This window comes from Sorex fumeus, unplaced genomic scaffold (genome assembly GCF_029834395.1).
Source record: "Sorex fumeus unplaced genomic scaffold, SorFum_2.1 ptg000030l, whole genome shotgun sequence".
Classification (NCBI taxonomy): domain Eukaryota; kingdom Metazoa; phylum Chordata; class Mammalia; order Eulipotyphla; family Soricidae; genus Sorex; species Sorex fumeus.
Genome location: NW_026606087.1, coordinates 21,191,119 through 21,212,641, shown reverse-complemented (window position 1 = coordinate 21,212,641; position 21,523 = coordinate 21,191,119). Strand labels below are relative to the sequence as shown.

The window sequence follows — 21,523 nt, the reverse complement described above, 5'->3', positions numbered from 1 at the left end:
CTGAGGAATTATTTCTGGCGGTGTTTGGGGGGCCATGTGTGGATGCTGGGGATCAAACCCAGGTCAGCCAGGTGCAAGGCAAACACCCTACCCACTGTACTATTGCTCCAGTCCTGAAGTTGCAGTTTTTGCTTTAGCTCTCCGCGTACCCTTGGAATTCAGAAATGCCTGATCTGGATGTACTGCTACAGTGATGGGAAAGTCAGAAACACGAGCAGCAAACGAAGCACAGGTGACCAGGGAGGCGGGCGGAGGCGGGAGCTCTGAGTGGCCAGTTTTGGGAGCTGGGGAGAGTTGAATAGGTTGTAAATCCTAAATTACGATTCAGAGCAGAACAGAAGGACACAAACCCACCTGTTACCTTGGCGGGAAGGGAAGTAGGGCCAACAAAACAATTAGTAAACTAATAAATGTCTCTACAGGACCTAAAACAGAATGCATCCACCTCAAACATTCCCAGCAACAAGGGCCCCCTAAGTCCTGAGTGGTGCCCCTCCTGCCTCGATGTTCCTCAATAAGTTGTCACCACGCAGCCAATTGAGAAACCTCATTCTTTTGCCCTTCTCTTGTCTGTTCAGCAAGTTGCTACGTTGACGGGAAAACTCCATTAAAAGTGCTCCCTTACCGTCTCTCTGAGACACTAGTTGCGGTCTGTCTTGATGTTAAAAGTTAAATCTCTTGGCTTTCTTGCCGAAAGATATTTTCAGTGTGACTAAGTGAACTCTGTTACAACATCATAGGCCTGCTCCAGGGCACCCTGGTTGGGTTTCAGCCTGGCAACTCCTCCGGGACCGAAACAGTCCATTTATCTCTGGCTCTTTGTGTCGACTGGTTGCAGAGACAGAGCTCAGCATCCCCATGGATGCAGGAATGACCCTGTCTGGACATGGGTTTCTTTGCCTAAGCCATGGCCCGAAGATGTCCATCTCACAGCCTTACAGCAATAACATGTACAGACGGTGCTGGCATGTGGCCGTGGCTTTGGGGGAAATAGAACCCTCAGCAAAGATAGTGGTGGTGGGACTGGTGTTAGAATATTGAATGTCGGGGCTGGAGCAATAGCACAGCGGGTAGGGCGTTTGCCTTGCACGCGGCCAACCCGGGTTCAATTCCCAGCATCCCATATGGTCCCCTGAGCACCGCCAGGAGTGATGCCTGAGTGCAGAGCCAGGAGTAACCCCTGTGCATCGCCGGGTGTGACCCCCTCCCCCCCAAAAAAGAAAAAAGAATATTGAATGCCTACAACAAACCCTCATAAACAACTTTGTAAGCCATGATGTTTAAATAAAGTGGGGCAGGGGAAGAATGCTCAACTAATAGATAATTTTTTTCATGAATAAAGAAATTTGGATTCTTTATGAAGATGAGCATGATTCTTGCTCATCTTCATGCCGATATTTTCTGTGACTGGAAACCTGGGGTGGGGTGGGGTAGGGGGTCTTAGTGTCTGGGATGACGGATGGGTAGAAGGAGGAATGGATGGATGAGAGAAGGATGGATGGATGGATGGGAGAGCAATCTTGGATGGGTAGATGGAAAAGGGGACGGATGTATGGACAAGGGGAAGGAAGGAGGAGGAAGGAAGGGAAGGAGAAATGGAAGGAGGGGGAAAGGGAGGGAGGGAAGAATGAAAGGAGAGAGGAGGGAGGGAAGGGAGGAAAAGGGGGAAGGAGAAAGGAGGGTAAAGAAGGGCGGGTGAGAAGGAAGAAGGGAGGGAGGGAGGGAAGGAAGGAGGGAGAGGGAGAAATGAAGAAAGGGAGGGAGGAGGGAAGGAAGGAAGGAAGAAAGGAAAGAAGGGAGGGAGGGAGGGAGGGAGGGAAAGAAGGAGGGAGAGGGAGGAATGAAGAAAAGGAGGGAGGAAAGGAAGGAAGGAAGGAAGGAAGGAAGGAAAGAAGGGAGGGAGGGAGGGAGGGAGGGAGGGAGGGAGGGAAAGAAGGAGGGAGAGGGAGGAATGAAGAAAGGGAGGGAGGGAGGGAAGGAAGGAAAGAAGGGAGGGAGGGAGGGAGGGAAAGAAGGAGGGAGAGGGAGGAATGAAGAAAAGGAGGGAGGAAAGGAAGGAAGGAAGGAAGGAAAGAAGGGAGGGAGGGAGGGAGGGAAGGAAGGAAAGAAGGGAGGGAGGGAGGAAGGAAGGGGGGAGGGAGGGAGGGAGGGAAGGAAGGAGGGAGAGGGAGGAATGAAGAAAGGGAGATAAGGAAGGAAGGAAGGAAGGGAGAGAGGGAGGGAGGGAGGGAGGGAGGGGGAAGAATGAAGAAAAGGAGGGAGGGAGGGAAGGAAGGAAAGAAGGAAGGAAGGAAGGAAAGAAGGAAGGAAAGAAGGGAGGGAGGGAAGGAAGGAAAGAAGGGAGGGAGGGAGGAAGGAAGGGGGAGGGAGGGAGGGAAGGAAGGAGGGAGAGGGAGGAATGAAGAAAAGGAGGGAGGGAGGGAAGGAAGGAAGGAAGGAAGGAAGGAAAGAAGGGAGGGAGGGAGGGAGGGAAGGAAGGAGGGAGAGGGAGGAATGAAGAAAGGGAGATAAGGAAGGAAGGGAGAGAGGGAGGGAGGGAGGGAGGGAGGGAGGGAAGGAGGACAGACAGACTAGGGCGATGTTGCATGGCGGGATAACTGTGTCTGATGTACCTCACCTGAGTCTCCTGTCGCCAGCCAAGCACCATAACACCCTTGTCAAAAAACAAAGCGAGGAAGAGACAGGATCTAACGCTGTCAACTCCAAAGGTTTCTGACTCCAGAGCTGCGATAGCAGGAGACGGGAGCAAGCGGGGGTGAGGCGGCCTAGAAGGCCCTGGAAGGGCTCCAACAGCGTCTAACCACAGGACCTCAACCCCACAGCAACAGTAGCATCAACCCATTCCCACAAACTCGATCATCTTCCTAAAGCACCATCATGTCCCTGCTGGGCTCCTGAGATTGATCCCAAACGGAGCCAGGGAGGCAGGGAGGAGTGGGGCCTCCCTCCCTCACACACACACACACACACACACACCCCAGGGCAGCCCAGCATCTGCGTGCCTTGGGACACATCCTCTCAAATGCTGTTTGGGGAGCGGCCCCGCTGCCCTGGCCTCGGGGTACAGGACAGGGTAGAATCCCACCCTCAGCGTAGCCCCCTCCCTGAGCAGGCTGGTCCCGGGGCTGAGGAGCCACCCGCCACATCAGGGTCTGCCAGAAAGTAGGAGATGTGGGGAGCAGGGGACAAGCAGGAAAGACCCCTCAGGGGGGGTGGCGGCCACAGGGGCGAGGCGGGATGGGCTGGGGTTCAGAGCCTGGGGAGGACTCGGCCTCAGGGACTAGGCAGAGAGGAGGCAGGGAGGCAAAGGAAGCACTTTGGTCGGACCCTTGAAGGTGTCTGAGCTCCAACAACAAGCACCCCCAGGAAAGCTGGGGTCCCTCGTCCTGCTAGTGAGGAAACAAGCTGAAGAACAGGCGGGCTGGAGCCCCTCTTGGCGGGACAGGGCGTGGGCTGTGTGGGCTCTGCCTGCCAGTCTGTGAGGGCAGCTGACGCTGCGGGCCCACCCCAGAGACTGTCTGCAAGTGAGCGGGAACTGTGTTCACTGAGGCCTCTGGGAAACAAGGGCCACACACACAGTGACGACACACACACTCACACACACACTCACAATCATGCACGTATACACTCACACATCCACTCACACATACCCACGCATTCACTCACCTATACTCATTCACAATCACACTCACACATACTCAAACATCCACTCACACACAATCACACACACACACTCACACATCCACTCACTCACACACAATCACTCACACATACTCACACATTCACTCACATCCACTCACTCACAATCACTCACACATACACACATTCACTCACTGTGCACCGGTCACACACACAAACACACACACACACATACACACACATATACTCCCACACACTCACTCCCACTCCTACTGGGCTGACAGTGACCAGATTTTCTCTCTCCCTCTCCTTCTCCCTCCCTCTCTCTCTCTCTCTCTCTCTCTCTCTCTCTGTTTGGAACACACTTGCAAAGCTCAAGGATTTCTCCTGGCTCGACACTCAGGAATCACACCTGGTGGTGCTTGGTGGACCACATGAGTGTCAGGGATGAAACCCGGGTGGGCCGCATGGCAGGCAGACGCCCTCCCCTCTGTGCTATGGCACGGCCCCAGGTTTCCTGTCTCTTAATCCTATCTCTGGGCAGGGCTCTGAGCCTCTGGGCAGGCTCAGGTCCAGGATCTAGGAGACAGCTTCTCCTGGCCCCTGTCAGGGGTCCCACATGCAGCTCATGGGCTGAGCAGGGCACTCTGGCCAAGTCCCCGGGGAAAATGCCTGCACTGCCCCCGGGGCTGGTGGCACGCCCACCTGGCTCAGGGCCACATTCCTGGCACCGGTCCTAGAGACCAGGAGCTTTTTAGAGCCTCAGGCCAGTCACGGGGAAGGGCTGAGGGTCAGGGGCCCTAGGCCCAGAGAGGAAGGGGGGCTGGAGGCTTCCCAGGGCTGCACCCCTGTGCCTTCCCCAGCACCGTTCAAGGTCCCAGCTCCCGCCAAGCGACCCCTCCCACTGCTCCTCACTCAGCTCAAAGTCCCTCCAGGTCTGTCCTCAGGCACTTGCCAACTTCCCTTTCCTCAGAAACTTTTCTGCAACAAAGTTCCAGCACCTGGAATGTCTGGGGTTCCAAGATGTACACAAATCATTTCTACCAAGTAGGGCAAGGACAGTGAGGGAGGAAGGCCCATCAGACAGACCAAAGGGAGCAGTTCAGACTGGGCCTGGGAGCACTGAGTGTGTGTGTGTGTGTGTGTGTGTGTGTGTGTGTGTGTGTGTGTGTGTTCGGGTGGGGGGTGTTCATGGCTGGGTTTTGAAGCAGAAATAGGAGTTTTCCCAAAGATAGGATGAGGTAGAGAAAGAGCTTAAAACTAAGTTTACACCTAGGAGAACACAGGGAGAGGAAGGAGAAGCACGACCCCTCCCCCCATCCCCGCCCCATGTAATTCCTGGTATAGAAAGAAGCAGGGGTGCGGGGCAGGGCCTCACCTGCTGGAGAATGACCATTGTCCTGTCAGGCGTGTCTCTGCCTCCTCGGGCTTCTCAGCTTCTGCAAGGGAGAAATCAGACCACTCCTTGGAGGAGGCCTCAGGCCTGCTGGGGGGACCTGAGCTCCTCCCACAGGCCACGCCCTCCTCACCCTGGAAAACCCTCCTGGCCACTCTCCTGCTGGCCACAGTCCAACCTGCTTGGCCATCTCCAGCTCATCGCCCAGGGCAGCAGGCCCCTTCCTTCAGCCACTGTTGTCCTCCAGAAGGTCCCAAAGGGCTCCGGGGAGCACGGCGGACCCTCTCGCCTGGACTTAGGGACAAAAAGACCCAGACAGGGACGCGGGGGGAGCCCAAGATGGAACAGCAGAATCGGGGACGTTCATGAAAAGGTGATCTCTGGCTTTCTGCCCAGGCTGTCCTAACACACACACACACACACGCACGCACACACACACACACACACACACACACACACACACGCTACTCCTCAAGCCTGTGGATTGACCCAGGGCAGTCTCTAGACTCAGCCTCAGTCACCCCCTTATCCAGCACAAGGACCCAGCCCAGAGTTGGCTCAGGGAAGGCTGGTGATCCAAAGCCACCCCCGCCCACAGGCCCTGGCCGGAGCCCCCACCCCCCACCCCCTGCCCCTAGGGAGCATCAATTTTCCACAAAGATCATTCAGAGGCGCTGGGGCATTTGATCCTCTGCCCACACACTGGCTGACTGACACCTGAGCCCTGACCCCTGCCCTCCAGTCCCAGATGGATACAACAGGCACAAACTCCCGAGAGCTTAGGCAGCCTGCTTGCCAGGGAGAGGTGCTCGGGGATCCGGTCTGAGGAGGGTGCCCCTCTGAACTGTCCCTGCATCCCGTGCCAGCCGGAGTCACAAGGGAGAAAATGAGATTTTCATTAGGATTCAAAGCTTTGGTTTCGTTTGGGGTTCACACCCGGCGATGCTCAGGGCTTACTCCTGGCGCTTCTCTAAGGGATCACTCCTGGCGGTGCTCAGACGACCATATGGGATGGCAAGGATCGAATCTAGGTTGGCTACTTGCAAAGCAAGCGACCTATCCGCTATACCATCGCTCCAGCCCTAGGAGTCAAGGCTTTGGGCTGGAGTTCAGGTCCTGAGAGAGGGGGCCCTGAGCTGCCGCGAGCAGCTGCCCTTGAACTGTTTCCATCCCACATTAAAAACATATTCTTGCAAACTCCCGGATTCCTTATGGAGAACAGGAAGTTAAACATTTCCCAAGATCAGAGATTCTGCCCCAGACCTTAGGGTCATCGGAAACCAAGAGATAACAAGCCAATACCTGGGCAAATGGTCAGAGATAACCCACAGGTCCCTACGCTAGCCAGGCTGCTCTGTAAAATTCTCGCGTCTTAACATTCTTGTGACCTGACAAGTAACACAAAGACCCAGTTCTCTTATTGAAAATAAACACAGACACACACACACAACAATAAGCCGTTCTAATGCTTAGTGCCTCCCCAGTGGGGAATTTCTTTCTCTTCTACTTCCCAAAAAAACTTTTTTGAAGTTTCTGATTACTCAATATTTTCTTTCTTGAAAATATTGATGAGCCTGGGCGCCGTGGGATGGACGCAGAGACCAGCTGTCATGGCTCCTGCATTCCAGACCCTCAAGAATGAACCCTGAGCACTGGGCTATGAGGAAGCCCCGAGCACCACCAGTGTGCCTCAAATCCCCTCCCAAAGAGATTCAAGGTTTGGGGGGTCCAGAGATGGCTCAGCAGACAGGATCACATGCTTTATATGCACGAGGCCCAGCTCTGACCCCTAGCACTGCATGAGCCGCTAAGAACCACCAGATCAACCCCCAAGCACAGAACGGAAGTATAGACTCAGCCCAATCACTGGGTGTGACCCCAAAACAAAGAAAGAAGCTTTGGAGAGTGAAGAGAGTATGGGGGCGGTGGGGGGGGGCTTGCAGCAGTGTTGAGGGGACTGGGGCGGGGGGGGGGGGCGGGACGGTCAGTCCTGGCAATACTCAGCCCTGCTGTGTCGCCCAGATGGTTCAAAGCTTAGGCAGGTGGTGTGGGTTTTTTCAGTCTAGGGGTGCTGCGGCCACGGTGGTCATGGGGCACAGAATAAATTGAGGACCACAGATCAGAAAAAGCCCTCCCCGACCCGTCAAACACCCCCAAAGAACCAGCCTGTGTTCAGGCTCACTGTTTTCCAGTGTAATAACAGAGAGCCCAAAGGCATGTCCTTGAGGTTGCGTCACCTTGTCCCTGTGAACCCGGTGGCTGGGCCCAAGATTCCTATTTCCCAGATGGAAACTTTGAGGCCAGTGCAAGTGACTTCGCTGAGGAGAGAGATCGACACAGCGACGGGGGAGCGTAGGACAGGCCAGATAAGTGAGGACTCCTCCACCCCTGAACTGCCCTGGTCAGAGATGACTCAGGGACGCCACGTCCCTTGCTCCTAACCCCCCTGCCCGCTGCCTCCACCAGCTCAGAACAGTTTCTCTGACTGTCACGAAGCTCCCGAAGGCTGGCAGAAGGCTCTGAACTAGGGCCAGCAGCTCCAGGGTTGGGGTTCCCAGCCCCAAGGCCACGACTGTCCCGATGGCCAGCAAACCCTTCTCTCAGGGTCCAGAAGAGCGGTTGCCCCCTACTTACCTGGGTGTCAGTTGCCACTGCCTGGGAGTGGGACACGGGGCACAACAGGGTCCTCTCCCTCTCCCTGTGACCGGGAGGCGCCCGTGTGCTCTGCCTCCGTCTGGACGGTTCCTTGCTGTCAGCGCTGCCCTCCTCTCCACTCCAGGGCCTGCCCCCAGGAGGCGGAGCTGGGGGGTGGGAGCCACCCGAGGGCTGGGTGCTGATACCAGCGGAGGTGGGGTTGTGGGGCCATGCACCTCTGGGTTACCCTGGCTGCCCGGCAGGCGCTCTGCTGCTTCCCCAGATCCCGGAACCCCCTTTTCAGACCCCCTCCCCAGGTCACCTCTGGTCCTTTGCAGGAAAAAACTTCTCTGGCATTGGGGCATCTGACCTTCGCTCCCACCCCATCCCAGTCACTGATTTTCTGTGGCTCGCCCCCACCTGTGCTGCATCGGGTTTCTCCTCCATAACGCTGCTGAGCCTTGAGCCCTGCTGACCTGCAGGGCAGGTGGGGTGGGGTGGAGGGCACAGTCCCTGTGCTGGCCCCTTCGTCCTACCCTCCCCCGTGCACACAGCACCCTTGCCCCAGTCTGCTTCCCGGGCGGCCCCCTAAGGTTCGCCACTTCCAAACTGTGTGGTTTTTTAGAATCACCGGGTAAATGTGGTGGAACTGGCTGATTGGAGACACCCAGAAGGGATTCTGGGCGGGGACCCATGCGGCTTGCATTGAAGACAGCAGCGTCTGGCTGAGACCTGGCATTGTTCCACAGCGATCCTGGCAGCAGCCCGGCTCCGCCTGCAGGCCAGCTCGATTCCTGGGCAGCGGGGAGCGCCCCGTAGGATCCGTGGTGTCTGTAACTGGACTGTCCACGGGGACTGGCGGCCTCCAGAAGAAACCCAGAGCTCCAGCAGGGACCAATGGCTCACGCGCGCCACCTGCTGGGCATTAGCGCAGCTGTCTGAAGGGCCCCTCCGCCAGCAGCGGGGCGGCAGGTGCTGTCCCTAGGAGGGCGCCACTGAGTCCAGAGAAGCAGGGCCCAGAGCTGTGAGTGACCAGTGTGACCCGGCTGGGAGAGTAGGGCGCTGCAGCTCAGGGTTACTCGTCTCCCACAGAGACCAAACGTGAAGGGGGGGAGGGGGCAGAGAGGGGTGTGAATTCCCAGGGTCCTCGACTCACCACCACGACAGGGAGACCTGGGACAGGCTGACTTCAGTCACGCGACCGTCCCTCACTCCCTTGCAGTCGGGAAATGAGAGGCAGGACCTCCTAGAGAGCCAGCCCAGGAGCTGGGAAAGATGAACAGGGGCCTGAACAATAGGACTGTGGGCAGGGCGCTTGCATTGTCCTGGCCCAGCTGGCTTCGATCCCCAGTCCCACGCAGGGTCCCCTGACCACCCCCCGGGACGCCCCAACCCAGCTGCAGGACCTATATATAGAAAACCCTCCCGGAGACCCTCCCAGCAGCAGGACCCGTGGAAGACCCCCCCCCCCCGGTGAGGAGCTCCACCCCAACAGTACGAGCTCTGGAAGAACCCCGGGGCCCCCACCCCAGCAGCAGGAGTTCTGGAAGACCCCCCCGCAACCCCCACCCCAACAGCAGGAGCTCTGGAACACCCCTTGGGGACTCCTATCCCAGCAGCAGGAGTTCTGGAAGACCCCCGAGACTCTCCACCCCAGCAGCAGAAGCTGTGGCAAGCCCCCCCCGGGACCCCCCACCCCAACAGCAGGAATTCTTGAAGACCCCCAGGACCCCCACCCCAGCAGCAGGAGTTCTGGAAGACCCCTTGGAACTCTCCACCCCAGCAGCAGGAGTTGTAGCAGGAGTTGAAGACCCCTGCGACCCCCACCCCAACAGCAAGAACTCTGGAACACCCCCTGGGAACCCCCATTCCAGCAGCAGGAGTTCTGGAAGACCCCTGGGACCCCCCACCCCACCCCAGCAGCAGGAGCTGTGGCAGACCCTACCTCTCCACCCTGGGAACCTCCACCCCAGCGCCTGGGCCTGGGGCTGCAGGAAGAAAATACAGGGTCAGTGATCTCAGTTCTTGGACGCAGAGTCCGGCCTGAGCTGTTAGGCCCTCATCCGTCTCAAAGCACAGTCAGCTGGCCTGGGAACACTCTTTCCATTTTTCCTCCCCCCCAGGAGGACGACACAGACACGAGGGTGTTTCTGGGATTGAGGAAACATTTATTGAGAGAACAAAACAGGCCTCTATCTGCCCCCCAGCAGGGCAATGTGGGCCAGAGGCCCTGGGGTCGACAGTACACTGAAACAGAGCAATTGCCCCCATCCCCCACGGTCCAGCCCAGTCTGGAAGACACCAACCAGGGGTGGGCCCTCTGAGGACCACAGCCATGAAAGCCTCCCAGAGGGTGGACGCAGGGCCAGGTGGCCAGACTGGGTCAGTTAGTGCCTGGCCCCAGACAGAGCCTACACAGGCCCGCTGTGGGGCCTGGTGTGCCCAGCAGTGCAGGTCGATAGAAGTGCAGACTGGCCAAGTCCAGACCCAGGGCCAGGCCCGAGGTGCAATGCAGTGCCGGGGACCTTCCTTCCCCACCAGACTCAGGAGCCTTCATGGCGATCGAGGCAAAGAAGGGTCAACTCATGAATGTCTGGAGTGACTCTCCAGAGCCGCAGAGACCGGACGGCCTGGCCTGTGGGAGTACTGGACACAGAGAGAGTGACCCGCTTATCGAAGGCGGCCCGAGGCACAGGAGGTTGGAGGAACTTGCTTCTGATCATGCAGACTCCTAGCCCAGGCGTGAGTTCTTGGGGAGAGAGCCGAGCTCTTGAAGGAGTCCTCATGTCCTCCTTAAATATTGGGATGCCGTGCACCGGGGGTCAGCACACAGCAGCTGAAATGGCCACATTAGGGAAAAGCCAACTCCAGCCATCTGATGCTTCGGGAAGAACCTCGAACCAGATCGTGCCGGACGGAGGCCAGAAGTCCAGGTCTCCAAAATGAATCCCCTTCCTTGAACGGCTGGCTTTTCCCTCGCATCAGCTGGTTTGGGCCCAGGGACACAGAAGGGACCCCAGGTAGGCCTGATGGAATGCAACAGAACAGCCCTGCTGGTCCCCACTGCACCTGTCTGCATCTGTCTCGATGCTCGCTTGAACGGGGGGGCCTCACCCCCATCCCATGCCTCCCAAATGCAAGGAAAAAAACCCAGCAGCCCCCCTCACTGGCGTTTTGTTTTAAAGGTGGTGGTTCAGGGGTTCTGTCTTCCTTGAGAATCCTTGTTAAACTGGAGGGTTTTGCAACACAAAGAATTTGAGAGCTAAGGACTCAGAGACACACTTTGGTCCAGACACAAGAAGAAGGCTATGGATTCCTGGGCTTCGTTTCCAGGGTGGGGGGTGGGGGTGCTGTTGGTGGCAGAAGTCCCTCTGGCTCCCGAACTCCTGCCATGCCCACAGGGTGACCTGATCCCAGCGGATCTGAAAGCAGATCCCAGAGACTCTTCTCCCAGGAAAAGTTTGGTCTTGCGTCAGAAGGAGGCATCTGCCCCCTGCCCGCAAGTCTCTGTGTCCTCTCCATCCTCATGGTCCTTGGTCCCTGAACCTGGACATATAGAGAAGGTTGTCTTTCTGCCTGCCACTCCCTCAGTCAGAGGTGGGAAATGCCTCAGAGCCTGGGCAGCCCAGAGCTGGGGTCGGCCCAGCTCCTCCTGGCTCTGTGGAATCAGTAAATGCCTGGGACCGGAAGCCACACAAACATCTCCCACCCCCCCCCCCAAACACCAGGCTGAGCGGGGATCCAGATAGAGTCAAGAGGCCGGAGCAAGGGCTCAAAGGGCCCAGCCTCTCTCCCGGCACCACGGGCCTCCAGCACTGTGGGAAAGGATCCCCAAGCACGGAGTCAGGAGAAACCCTGAGCTACTCCCACCTGCCACCCAGTGAGGCCCCCCAAAACAACAGAGTCCTGCCGAGAAGTCAAACACGGTGCACCCTGGGAGGAAGAACCAGGGTGATGGCGAGCGGCCCTGAAGAAAAGGCGCAAAGGAGGCCGCCTTGAATGTAAACAAGCACATGTCCTTGGAACGCCATCGGCCGGCAGTAAGGCCCTGGGAAAAGGCTTCAGCCCAGCAGGACCCTCAGCCGTGGTGACAGACAGGTGCGGTGGGGTGAGCTTTTTTGCATCTCAGGTCAGAAGGTTCGCCACGAGCAGGGAATGCTTCAGGGTCCTCAGACACGGAAGGGCAGAGAAGTCAGAGCCCCCCGCCCCTGGCACACATAGGAAGTCTCACAGCTGCTCAGCAGAGTTTGGGGAGTGGACACCAGCATGCCTGGTCTGGCGGTCCCCGGGCTGTGCGGTCAGACGGCCGTGAGGGAGGCGCTGCTGAGCACGTGCACGGCCACCGTGCCGGGCAGGTCACTGGGCTGGCGGCTACGGTCCTGCAGGTGGAGGGTATGCAGGGCCTGGAGCTCGTCCGGGTCGGCCTTCAGGTGCACCTGGCCCAGGAACTCGTCCTTTAGGACACGGTGATTCCAGATCTGCAAGAAGACAGAAGAAGATGGTGGGAGCGCACATCTCTGGGGCCCAGCGTCCAGTCCCTATGGGTGGGCTGGGGCGACTGGCAGTTTGAGTCCCCTTGAGGGAAAGCCATCCTTGGGCCAGGCCACACCCCTCCAGGAGTCCCGGCTCCCTCCCAGAGGCCAAAGCTCCTTTCACCTTTTTTTTTGGGGGGGGGGAGGGTCACACCTGGCGATCCACAGGGGTTACTCCTGGCTCTGCACTCAGGAATTACTCCTGGCGGTGCTCAGGGGACCATATGGGATGCTGGGACTCGAACCCGGGTCGGCCGCGTGCATGGCAAATGCCCTACCTGCTGTGCTATCGCTCCAGTCCCTCCTTTCACCTTTTAAGTCTGTTGGAGTTTTTGTTCATTTGGGGGTCACACTAGCAAAGCTCTGGGGTTACTCCTGGCTCTGAGCTCCGGAATCACTCCTGGTGTTGCTCGGGGGACCCTTTGGGATGCCGGGGATTGAACCCGGGTTGGCCACGTGCAAGGCAAACGCCCTCCCAGCTGGACTATCTCTCAGGTCCCAAGTCAAGTTTGTTGAGACCAGGGGAGGGCACCAAACCAGGGCTGGCTCACATGCTTTGCACATGGAGGGCCCAGGTTCCATGCCCAAGCACCACCAGAGGTCAGTGACCCCCAAGCACTGAGGCAGGAGCAGCCCCCAAGCACCACCAGTGTGGCCGCAACACGGAACCACATCAGCTCTGCTGTGGGTCCTACTGCTGATTTCCATGACCTTGAACGAGAGAGACAGCTCCGGCCCCAGGTCTGAGGTTGGATTCCAGGCCCCTAAGGGTGCTTCCTGCCCAGTACATGCTTTCTCCAGGGACCGAGTGTGAGGAAGACCGGGAGAGTCTACAGAGGCTCCCGGGGGAAGCCAAGTGTTTGTTTACAGACGGTTTCTCACCCAGAGAGATGCAAGCTTGGCCTGGGGGACACAGGGTTTGCTACAAACGAGAACAGCACTGACGTCACCACCCCTGGCCTGAGAGTCAGCAGGCTGGGCCCGGCCACCCAGCCCCGCTCCTGGGACACCGTCACCCCTCGCCTGACAAGCGGGGGCGCTGATGGGCAAGGCAAGCACGCTGTTTTGAGGGCTCCCACACTCGCTCACAACTGCACATGCTGGGACAGCTGCAGGGCCCTGGGCCAGTCACCCGGGAAGCCTCAGGCCGAAGGTCTCACCTGGACAGTGATGGGCTGGCCCGGCTTCTTGCGATAGAAGATGCCCCTCACGTTGTACTCAGGGTTCGAGGTGCCTCTCTGCACGGCCGAGCGGACTTTGTCCCCCTCACACTTGATGATCACATAGGAGTTGGCCCCTAGGGAGGGATGGGGGCGGAGGGGAAAGCTTTAGGAGGCCCAAAGACGAGAACCCCTGCCCAAGCCCCAGGCAGCAACCTGTGTGTGGAGGGAAGTCGGGGGGACCTGCTTCTCAACTGCTGGAGACAGGAGTTGGCACAGGGCACCCCTCAGCCGAGCACTTCCCAGGACTGTCCCGCCTCAGCCCACATCCCCTGCCCAGACACAGCAGCAGGCTTCAGCCTTCAACAGCACCAGCCAGGCGCTCACCTGTCGGGGAGTCCTTGAGCCCAGCGGCCCCCAAGACATGCACCTGGGTCACCTGCTGGGGGTAGCCGCACAGGGGGCTCCAGCAGGTCCGGGGGGGCTCGTCCAGGCAGAGCTCCCTGAAGACAGAAGGGGGGTTCAGTAGGACGAGAGGACAGACGCTTGCATTCAGCCACCCGCCCGGGCCTCCCCGCAGCAGCAGCATGCGTGGGGGAGAAGGACCCCCACCAGATCTGCAATCCCAGCAGGGGTGAGGCAGTTTCAGGAGGTCAGGCTGAGCAGTTTCGTCTCAGGACAGGGAACTGGGGGGACAAGAAGCCAATTTTGGAATCAGACCAGCTGAGTGACGTAGTCCAGTGTTGGGGGGGCATGGCACCTGCAGGCTGCGGGGGTGATGAGTGACAGCTTTTGGCGTGGCCTGCGCAGGGCTGGGGATGCTGAGTGACAGTATGTGGGTGTGGCCAACACAGGACTAGGGGATGAGTGACAGCCGGTGGGTGTGGCCAATACAAGAGTAAGGGATGAGTGCAGCTGGTGGGTGTGGCCAATACAGGACAAGGGGGTGAGTGACAGCTGGTGGGTGTGGCCAGTACAGGACTAGGGGATGAGTGACAGCTGGTGGGTGTGGCCAATACAGGACAAGGGGGTGAGTGACAGCTGGTGGGTGTGGCCAGTACAGGACTAGGGGATGAGTGACAGCTGGTGGGTGTGGCCAATACAGGACAAGGGGGTGAGTGACAGCTGGTGGGTGTGGCCAGTACAGGACTAGGGATGAGTGACAGCTGGTGGGTGTGGCCAATACAGGACTAGGGGATGAGTGACAGCTGGTGGGTGTGGCCAATACAGGACTAAGGGATGAATGCAGCTGGTGGGTGTGGCCAACAGAGGACTAGGGGATGAGTGACAGCCGGTGGGTGTGGCCAATACAGGAGTAAGGGATGAGTGCAGCTGGTGGGTGTGGCCAATACAGGACTAGGGGATGAGTGACAGCTGGTGGGTGTGACCAATACAGGACTAGGGGATGAGTGACAGCTGGTGGGTGTGGACAATACAGGACTAGGGGATGAGTGACAGCTGGTGGGTGTGGCCAATACAGGACTAGGGGAGGAGTGACAGCAGGTGGGTGTGGCCAATGCAGGACAGGGGGTGAGTGACAGCTGGTGGGTGTGGCCTGCGCAGGGCTGAAGTGCTGAGTGACAGCGGGTGGGTGTGGCCCGGGAACAGAAGGCGGGGCTCCAAGCCCGGGTGGACACGGGCATCTCTGGGCATCTCCTCTCACCGGCAGTTGGAGGGCACGTCCGTGAAGACTCGGAGCAGGAAGTCGCCAGCGTGGCCCGGCTCGAAGGTGGTGGGGATGATGACGTAGCGGCCCTCGGGCTGGTCCGTGCGCAGGAAGACGCTGCGGGAGTTGATGTAGATGGAGCTGGCCACGCGGGGCTGCAGGCTGTGCATGCGGTACTGGCGGTTCTCCTCCACCTGCGGAGGGGCCACGGGGGCACAGAGGCGGAGGGATGAGGGCCGAGCTGCCCGGGGTGGCGGCGAGCAGCGGGTAGGGGGATGGGTAAAGAGGACCTGCTTCCTTTCGGTGGGGAAAAGACCCCAAATGCGACCACAGTGATGCAGCTCTGTGCATATGTCCGGGGCGAGATATGTGAATGAAGCTGTGGAAAGTTAGGGCCGGAGCCGGAGCACAGCAGGTAAGGCGCTGGCTTCGCCTGCAGCGACCTGGGGCTGATCCCCAGGCCCATATGGTTCCCCAAGCAGTGCCAGGAGTGATCCCCGGGTGCAGAACCAGGAGAAAACCCTGAGCACTGCCGGGTATGGCCCTTCCAGAGAGAGAAACAGATGGATGAGAGGCGGGGAGAGACAGAGAGAGAAAGAAGAAAAGGAAGAAGAGAGAAGGAAAGAGGAAAAACGAATAAAGAAGAGAGAAAGAGAGAAAGAAACAAAGAAAATGAGAGGGGAGGGGAAAGGAAGAGGGAGAGAAAAAGAAAAGAAAGAAGAGTAAAAAAGGAAAAAAGAGGGAGGAAAAAGAAAGATGAGAGAAATAAAGGGAAAAGAGAGGGGGGTGGGGACGACGGAGATCACGGCAAGAAAGCGGGCTAAGAAAGCCCAACCCAGACAGGTACCAGGCACTGGGCGCAGAGCAGCCCCACAGGGGCTCCGGAGAGAGGGCAGTGGCCGGAATATTCTAGAACTGGCCTTCCCAATCTTTCCCCAACCGCCACCCCTTTCCACAGCGGGGGGAGCGCTGCAGGCACACCCGGGCTGACGAGCTGGCGGATTCTGGGTGCACTTGGATCACTGAATGTTCAGACACCTTCCTCCACTCCAGCTCACCCATGCCTGTGTCCCTGCTCCCACTCAGTGTGTGACCCTCGGTGGGGCCACCACCCACAGTCTAAGTTCGCTTCCCGGGCTTGGAGAGACAGGACAGCAGGGAAGATGCTCGCCATGCATGCAGCCATCGGCCGAGATCCTTGACCACAGTCCCTGAGCACTGACGGGGGTCCCCAAGACAGGGAACGAACAAGGAACGAGATTCTAGAGTGTTTTGCCCAGGCTTGAGGGTCCTAACCCCACTCATGGGCTCTCCCCCACCCGGACCCTCCCCATGCGAGGCCGACCTCACCTTGTAGATGTCAAAGCCGATGGCCAGGTTTTCGCCTTTGCCCCCACGGCGGGTGGACTGCCTGGGCCGCTGCTGGATACTTATCAGGACTTCATCTTCCGGCTTCTTGACATCGAAGACGTACTGCAAGGATGGTGGGGGAAAGATGAGATGAGGACTGTCCCAGAGGGGAGGGGCTCCGAGGCCTCCTCGGGAAGCCCAGGTCGCAGGTGCAGGTCACATGACCCCTCCGAGCCCGCCCCTCTTTCCCAGGCTGGGCTGGGAGGACTCAGAGTCCGAGGCTGGTATGCAGTCGGTGCTCAATAAAGGCGCACGAAGCACCAGGAATAAGCAGCTGCCAAAGTCCCGAGCATGGGGACAATGCAGGGGAGAGGCCCCTGTGGAGGGGTCAGGCTGACCAACTTCTGGAAGAAGCCGCTGCGTGCAGTGTGGAGCAGACGATGGGCACCGCCCAGCTTCTAAGGGACCCGAGACCTCCAGGTAGGACACCCAGGAGCCCTCAGACCCTCGCGGGAGGCTGGGGTCCCCCACGAGCCTGCAGATGGACCGGCAGGTCCCACCTGAGGCCCACCTGCATGGGCACAGGGACGCAGCGGGGCCCCAGACCTGCGGGTTCTGGAAGAAGGTGTCCTTGTGGTTGATGCAGCCGCCGCTACGATTGCGCTGCGGGTCCTCGTGCTGCGTCCAGGCGCCGTGCAGCCGGGCCTCCTCCCAGGTCTTGTGGATGCTCAAGTAGGACGTGTTCATCAGGCGGCACTTGATGATGTCGGTGAAGTAGAGGCACAAGTCCTCGAAGGTCATCCTGGCGGGCGAGCAGGCAAGGCGCTCAGCGGGGCCCACGCTCCCGCCAGGCTGCGTCCCTGACCACAGCCCGCTCGAGGCAGCCCACGGGGTGAGGAAGGCCCCTTCACAGCTCGTCGGCCTCAGTTTCCTGACCTGGAAAATGGGAACGAACCTGACCACGACAGCCCCCTTTCTCGCAGAACCAGCGGGGAAATAAGTAACGCTGCCGCCGGGTGAAGTACAACTTCAGCCTCGGCACACAGAGACATCAGCAAAGGCTGTTTCGTCTCCATTGATGGAGGGTGGGGGGAAGAAGCGAAGGCGGGGGGGGGGGGGGGGTCCAGGGTGTGGCCTGAGGAAACTACAGAGGGAGACTTGGTAGGTGTGCTGGTGTGCCAGGATTTGGTTTCTCGTTTTGGTTTGGGGGCCGCATGAAGCAGTACTCTGGGGCTATTCTTGGTTCTGTGCTCGAGTGACCCCTGAAAGCGCTCAGGGAATCATAGTGGGGTGCCAGAGAGTAGGGCCAGGGTGGGTGGGAAGCGTGCAAGCACCTTATCCCCCGGGGCTATCTCTCCACCCCTGGGTGGGGCTGCTGCTGAGAGCACTGAAGGCTGCACACACCATGTGCAGGGAAGCGCCCATTGCCCCGCATGCATGCTCATATATGGGAATGCGTGTGCACCAAGCATGAGCAGGTAACATACATGTGTGCATTAAGTGCACACACATATATGAGAATACAGATGTGTGCACCAAGTGTGCACATACAGGAAAGTGTGCATGTTTGCACCAGGTGGGCACAAGCCTGACAATGTGGATGTCTGTACCAAGTGTGCGCACGGTGAGAACATGCATGTGGGTACCAAGTACATGAGAAGGGTGCACGTATGCACATATCCAAGTATGTGTATACGCCAAACATAAACATGTAACATGCATGTGTGCACTAAGTGCACCAATATATGAGAAGATGCATGTGTTCACAAGGTGTGCACCCACAGGGGAATGTGCATGTGTGAACATATGATGACACGCGTGTGTGCACTTACGTAAAAGCATGTGTGCACGAACCCGATGGCACGTATGAGGCTGTACATGCACGAGTGCACACATACATAAAAACAGGCACAGGCATGTGCTAGGTGGGAACAACTAAAAAAGAGCTTGGGGGAGGGAGAGAGAGAGAAAGAAAGAGAGAAAGGGAGAAGCTATAGAGGCAGGCTGGGGAGAGGGGGTGGCAGAAGGGAAACTGAGGACATGGGTGGTGGGAAATATGCACTGGTGAAGAGGCAGGTGTTGGAACATGGAATGACTGAAACCCAATGGTGAACAACTTTGTAACTGTGTATCTCATGTGATGCTTCAATTTTTTTTTTTTTTTTTTTTTTTTTTGCTTTTTGGATCACACCTGGTGATGCACAGGGTTTACTCCTGGCCCTGCACTCAGGAGTTACTCCAGGCGGTGCTCAGGGGACCATATGGGATGCTGGGAATCGAACCCGGGTCGGCTGCGTGCAAGGTAAACGCCCTACCCGCTGTGCTATTGCTCTAGCCCTGGTGCTTCAATTTTTTTTAAATTTTTATTTATTTTTTATTTTTATTTTGTTTTTAAATTTTTATTAGTGAAACACCATGATGTACAGATGTAGATTTACAAATTTTTGTGCTTGGGTTTCAGTTATACAATTATCCAGTACCCATCCCTCCACCAGTGCCCATTCTCCAAATGCAAATAAAATAAAACAAAAAAGCCAGAAAAAAAATAAAGACCTCGAGGAAAGCCTTCGCAATGGTGGGCTTCGGACTTCCGCGGCTGGACATCCACTTGCCCCAGCCTCATCTTCTCATTCCCCTCTTCCTAGACCCAAGGGAACTTCCTCTCTGGCCTCAGGCTGGGTTTCTCTCCTGCACCTCTCAGCACAGAGGTGCTGGCTCTGGGGGCCTCACTCTCCCTCCCTGCCGGCCAGTGAGGCCCTGCTCTGATCAGCCCCCCACCTGCAGGCTTCCCCGTGGAATTGGAGAGGACCAGCCTGGGGCCGGGTCAGTGTAGGGCCCTCAGGGGTGCCCTCGGGTAGGCAGGGGCATCATGGGGAGGAGAGAAGTGAACCACCCATTCTACAGAGGTAGAAACTGAGGCTCAGAGAGAAGGCAAAGTTATGGGGTGTGTGTGTGTGGGGGGGTGCTCTTTGCCTGGGCCGGCCTGCCTCCCGCCCCACCTGCAGGAGGCCCCTTCCTCAGCCCACGCCGCTCACCAGAACTCGCCATCATCCTGCACCGTCACCCCCATCTTCTCTCGCTCACTCTTGCTCACTTTCTGCCACTCCTCTGAGCTGCGATGGGACACAGGGAGGGAAGAGAGAGACACGTAAGAGGTGGGGTCCCAGCAGGACCCGCTGCAGGGGTGAGATGAAGGGAGGGGGTGGCTGCGGATGCCTGCCGGGCCCTGCAGGGAAACGGGCTACCACTGTGCCCAGTGTAGAGGCCTGGAGTTAAGCTGAGGCTGGGCCCAGCTGGGCAGGAGCCCGAGGAAGGCGGGTCCTCACTGCGGCCGCCTCCCCCACAGAGCCCGGGGCCAGCTCAGAGAAATCACCAGTCCACCCCCTGCCCTCCCAGGCTGGTCTGCATCCCTTGCTGGGAATCTCCAGGTCTTTGCCCTTACTGTATCCACATGCCCCCACCCACCCTCATCTCACACCCACTCCAGAGTAAGTTTCCCTCCACGTCCTCCTCCCACCGTCCTTCAAAGGCCCCGTCCCTTGCCACCTCCTCCAGGAAGTCCACCTGGCTAACCATTGCCCACCTAAGATCCGCAGTGAGCGCCAGCCCCGCCCACCTCCCCACCACCACCACCACCACCCCGCCCCAATCCCAGAGCCTCACGTGTCGCTCCAGGGCCCGTTCCACTCCCGCTCGCCCCAGGGGTTGCGCAGGCGGATCATGTCCAGCTTCTCGGACTTGAAGAAGGCCAGCAGGCCATGGCCCAGGCGCACCTTGCGCACATCGGTGATGGCGTAGGCGTGGCCCTTCACCAGCCCGCAGTCCAGGCGGGCCTCCATGTCAGCTGCTGTCACTGCCTGCATGGGGGGGGCAGGGCGCTCAGAGCCAGGATGGCACTGCCCATGGGGGGAAGGGAAGCGCAGCCTTCCCTGGCTCAAAGCCCAGCGGGCAGTGCGAGAGTGGACGGGGGAGGGGGCGTGAAGGAGGGACCAGAATCCCAGAATCCACTCGCAGGCTCTGGACACTGCCCCACGCTCAGGCAGGTGCACTGTTAAACTCAGAGACCTGGAGCTGTATTGATAGCACAGCAGGTAGGGTGTTTGCCTTGCACGTGGCCGACCCGGGTTCGATTCCCAGCATCCCATATGGTCCCCTGGGTGACTGTCAGGAGTGATTCCTGAGTGCAGAGCCAGGAGTAACCCCTGAGCATCGCCAGGTGTGACCCAAAAAGCAAAAACAAAAGCAAAAAAAAACAAAAAACAAAAACAAAAAACAAGACCTGAAACCCAGCCTCTGGGAGTGTTTACAGCACAGAAACTAGTAAGTGCGACACTGAAGCTTGTGACTTTATTATAAACTCCAGAAGCCAGTTGAGTGACACGCCACTGGCTCGGCCAGATCTGTATCCAAATCCCAGTTGCCCCACCGACAGTACGAGCTGTCAGAGCAATAGCACAGCTGGAGGGTGTCTGCCTTGACCCCAGCACTCCACAGGGTCCCCTGAGCATGTCAGGAGTGATCCCTGGGTGCAGAGTGGAGTAAGCCCTCAGGGCCACTGAGCCTAGCCCCCAAACCAAAGCAGCAAACAAACAAAACACCGGGAGCTGTTGCCCAAATAGGGCGGCACTGGAAGCCCCCCAGGGTGCTGGCACAGAGTAGCCCCCCTCCCCTGTGTGCCTGCAAGCGCCCCAATGTGAGGGTCAGTAGAGGGTGTGTGTCAAGCAATGCCTCATGCACTGGCCCTGGGTGAGAGCTGTGCGCCCGGCCCTGGAGGCCCTCCCGAGGCTGAGGGTCTGAGTCTCTGGGTCAATCTCGGGCTCTGCCCAGCACCCACGCATGCCCCCCCTCGGGCCAGCCCCAGGAGACGGGCGGGGGCCTCACCTTGATGGAGGCGCTGATGAGGCCTCCGCGGCTGTGTACCTTCAGCACCCGCTCGAACAGCTGGTTCCTCTTGGCCTCATCTCGGCCGAAGTCCCCCTCGGTCAGGTCAATGGGCTCGGACACGCCGCCGGTGAAGTCCACCAGCGCGTCTGCCGTGTTGCCTCCATCCAGTGCCTGGTAACATCCTGCCATCCTGGGGAGCAACGTGCAGGAGTTTCCAGCTCAGCCCCGCAGCTCTCCAACTTCGCGGGGAGATTCTGAGACT

The 21,523-nt window shown here is 58.5% G+C and overlaps 1 protein-coding gene across 1 annotated transcript in view; it reads right to left on the bottom strand.

Moving 5' to 3' along the window:
* Positions 1–11,947: 11,947 nt before the first annotated feature.
* Positions 11,948–21,523, bottom strand: part of CAPN5 (calpain 5) — a 50,659-nt gene continuing 41,083 nt past the window's right edge. Inside the window, exons 4-12 of the mRNA XM_056115839.1 lie at positions 21,259–21,451; positions 20,041–20,234; positions 19,413–19,490; positions 16,984–17,179; positions 16,378–16,500; positions 15,025–15,221; positions 13,749–13,864; positions 13,362–13,498; positions 11,948–12,147 (exon numbers count right to left, since the gene is read on the bottom strand). Coding sequence (XP_055971814.1) covers positions 11,968–12,147; positions 13,362–13,498; positions 13,749–13,864; positions 15,025–15,221; positions 16,378–16,500; positions 16,984–17,179; positions 19,413–19,490; positions 20,041–20,234; positions 21,259–21,451 — 1,414 coding nt within the window. The 3' untranslated portion in view covers positions 11,948–11,967. The remainder of the gene's footprint in view (positions 12,148–13,361; positions 13,499–13,748; positions 13,865–15,024; positions 15,222–16,377; positions 16,501–16,983; positions 17,180–19,412; positions 19,491–20,040; positions 20,235–21,258; positions 21,452–21,523) is intronic.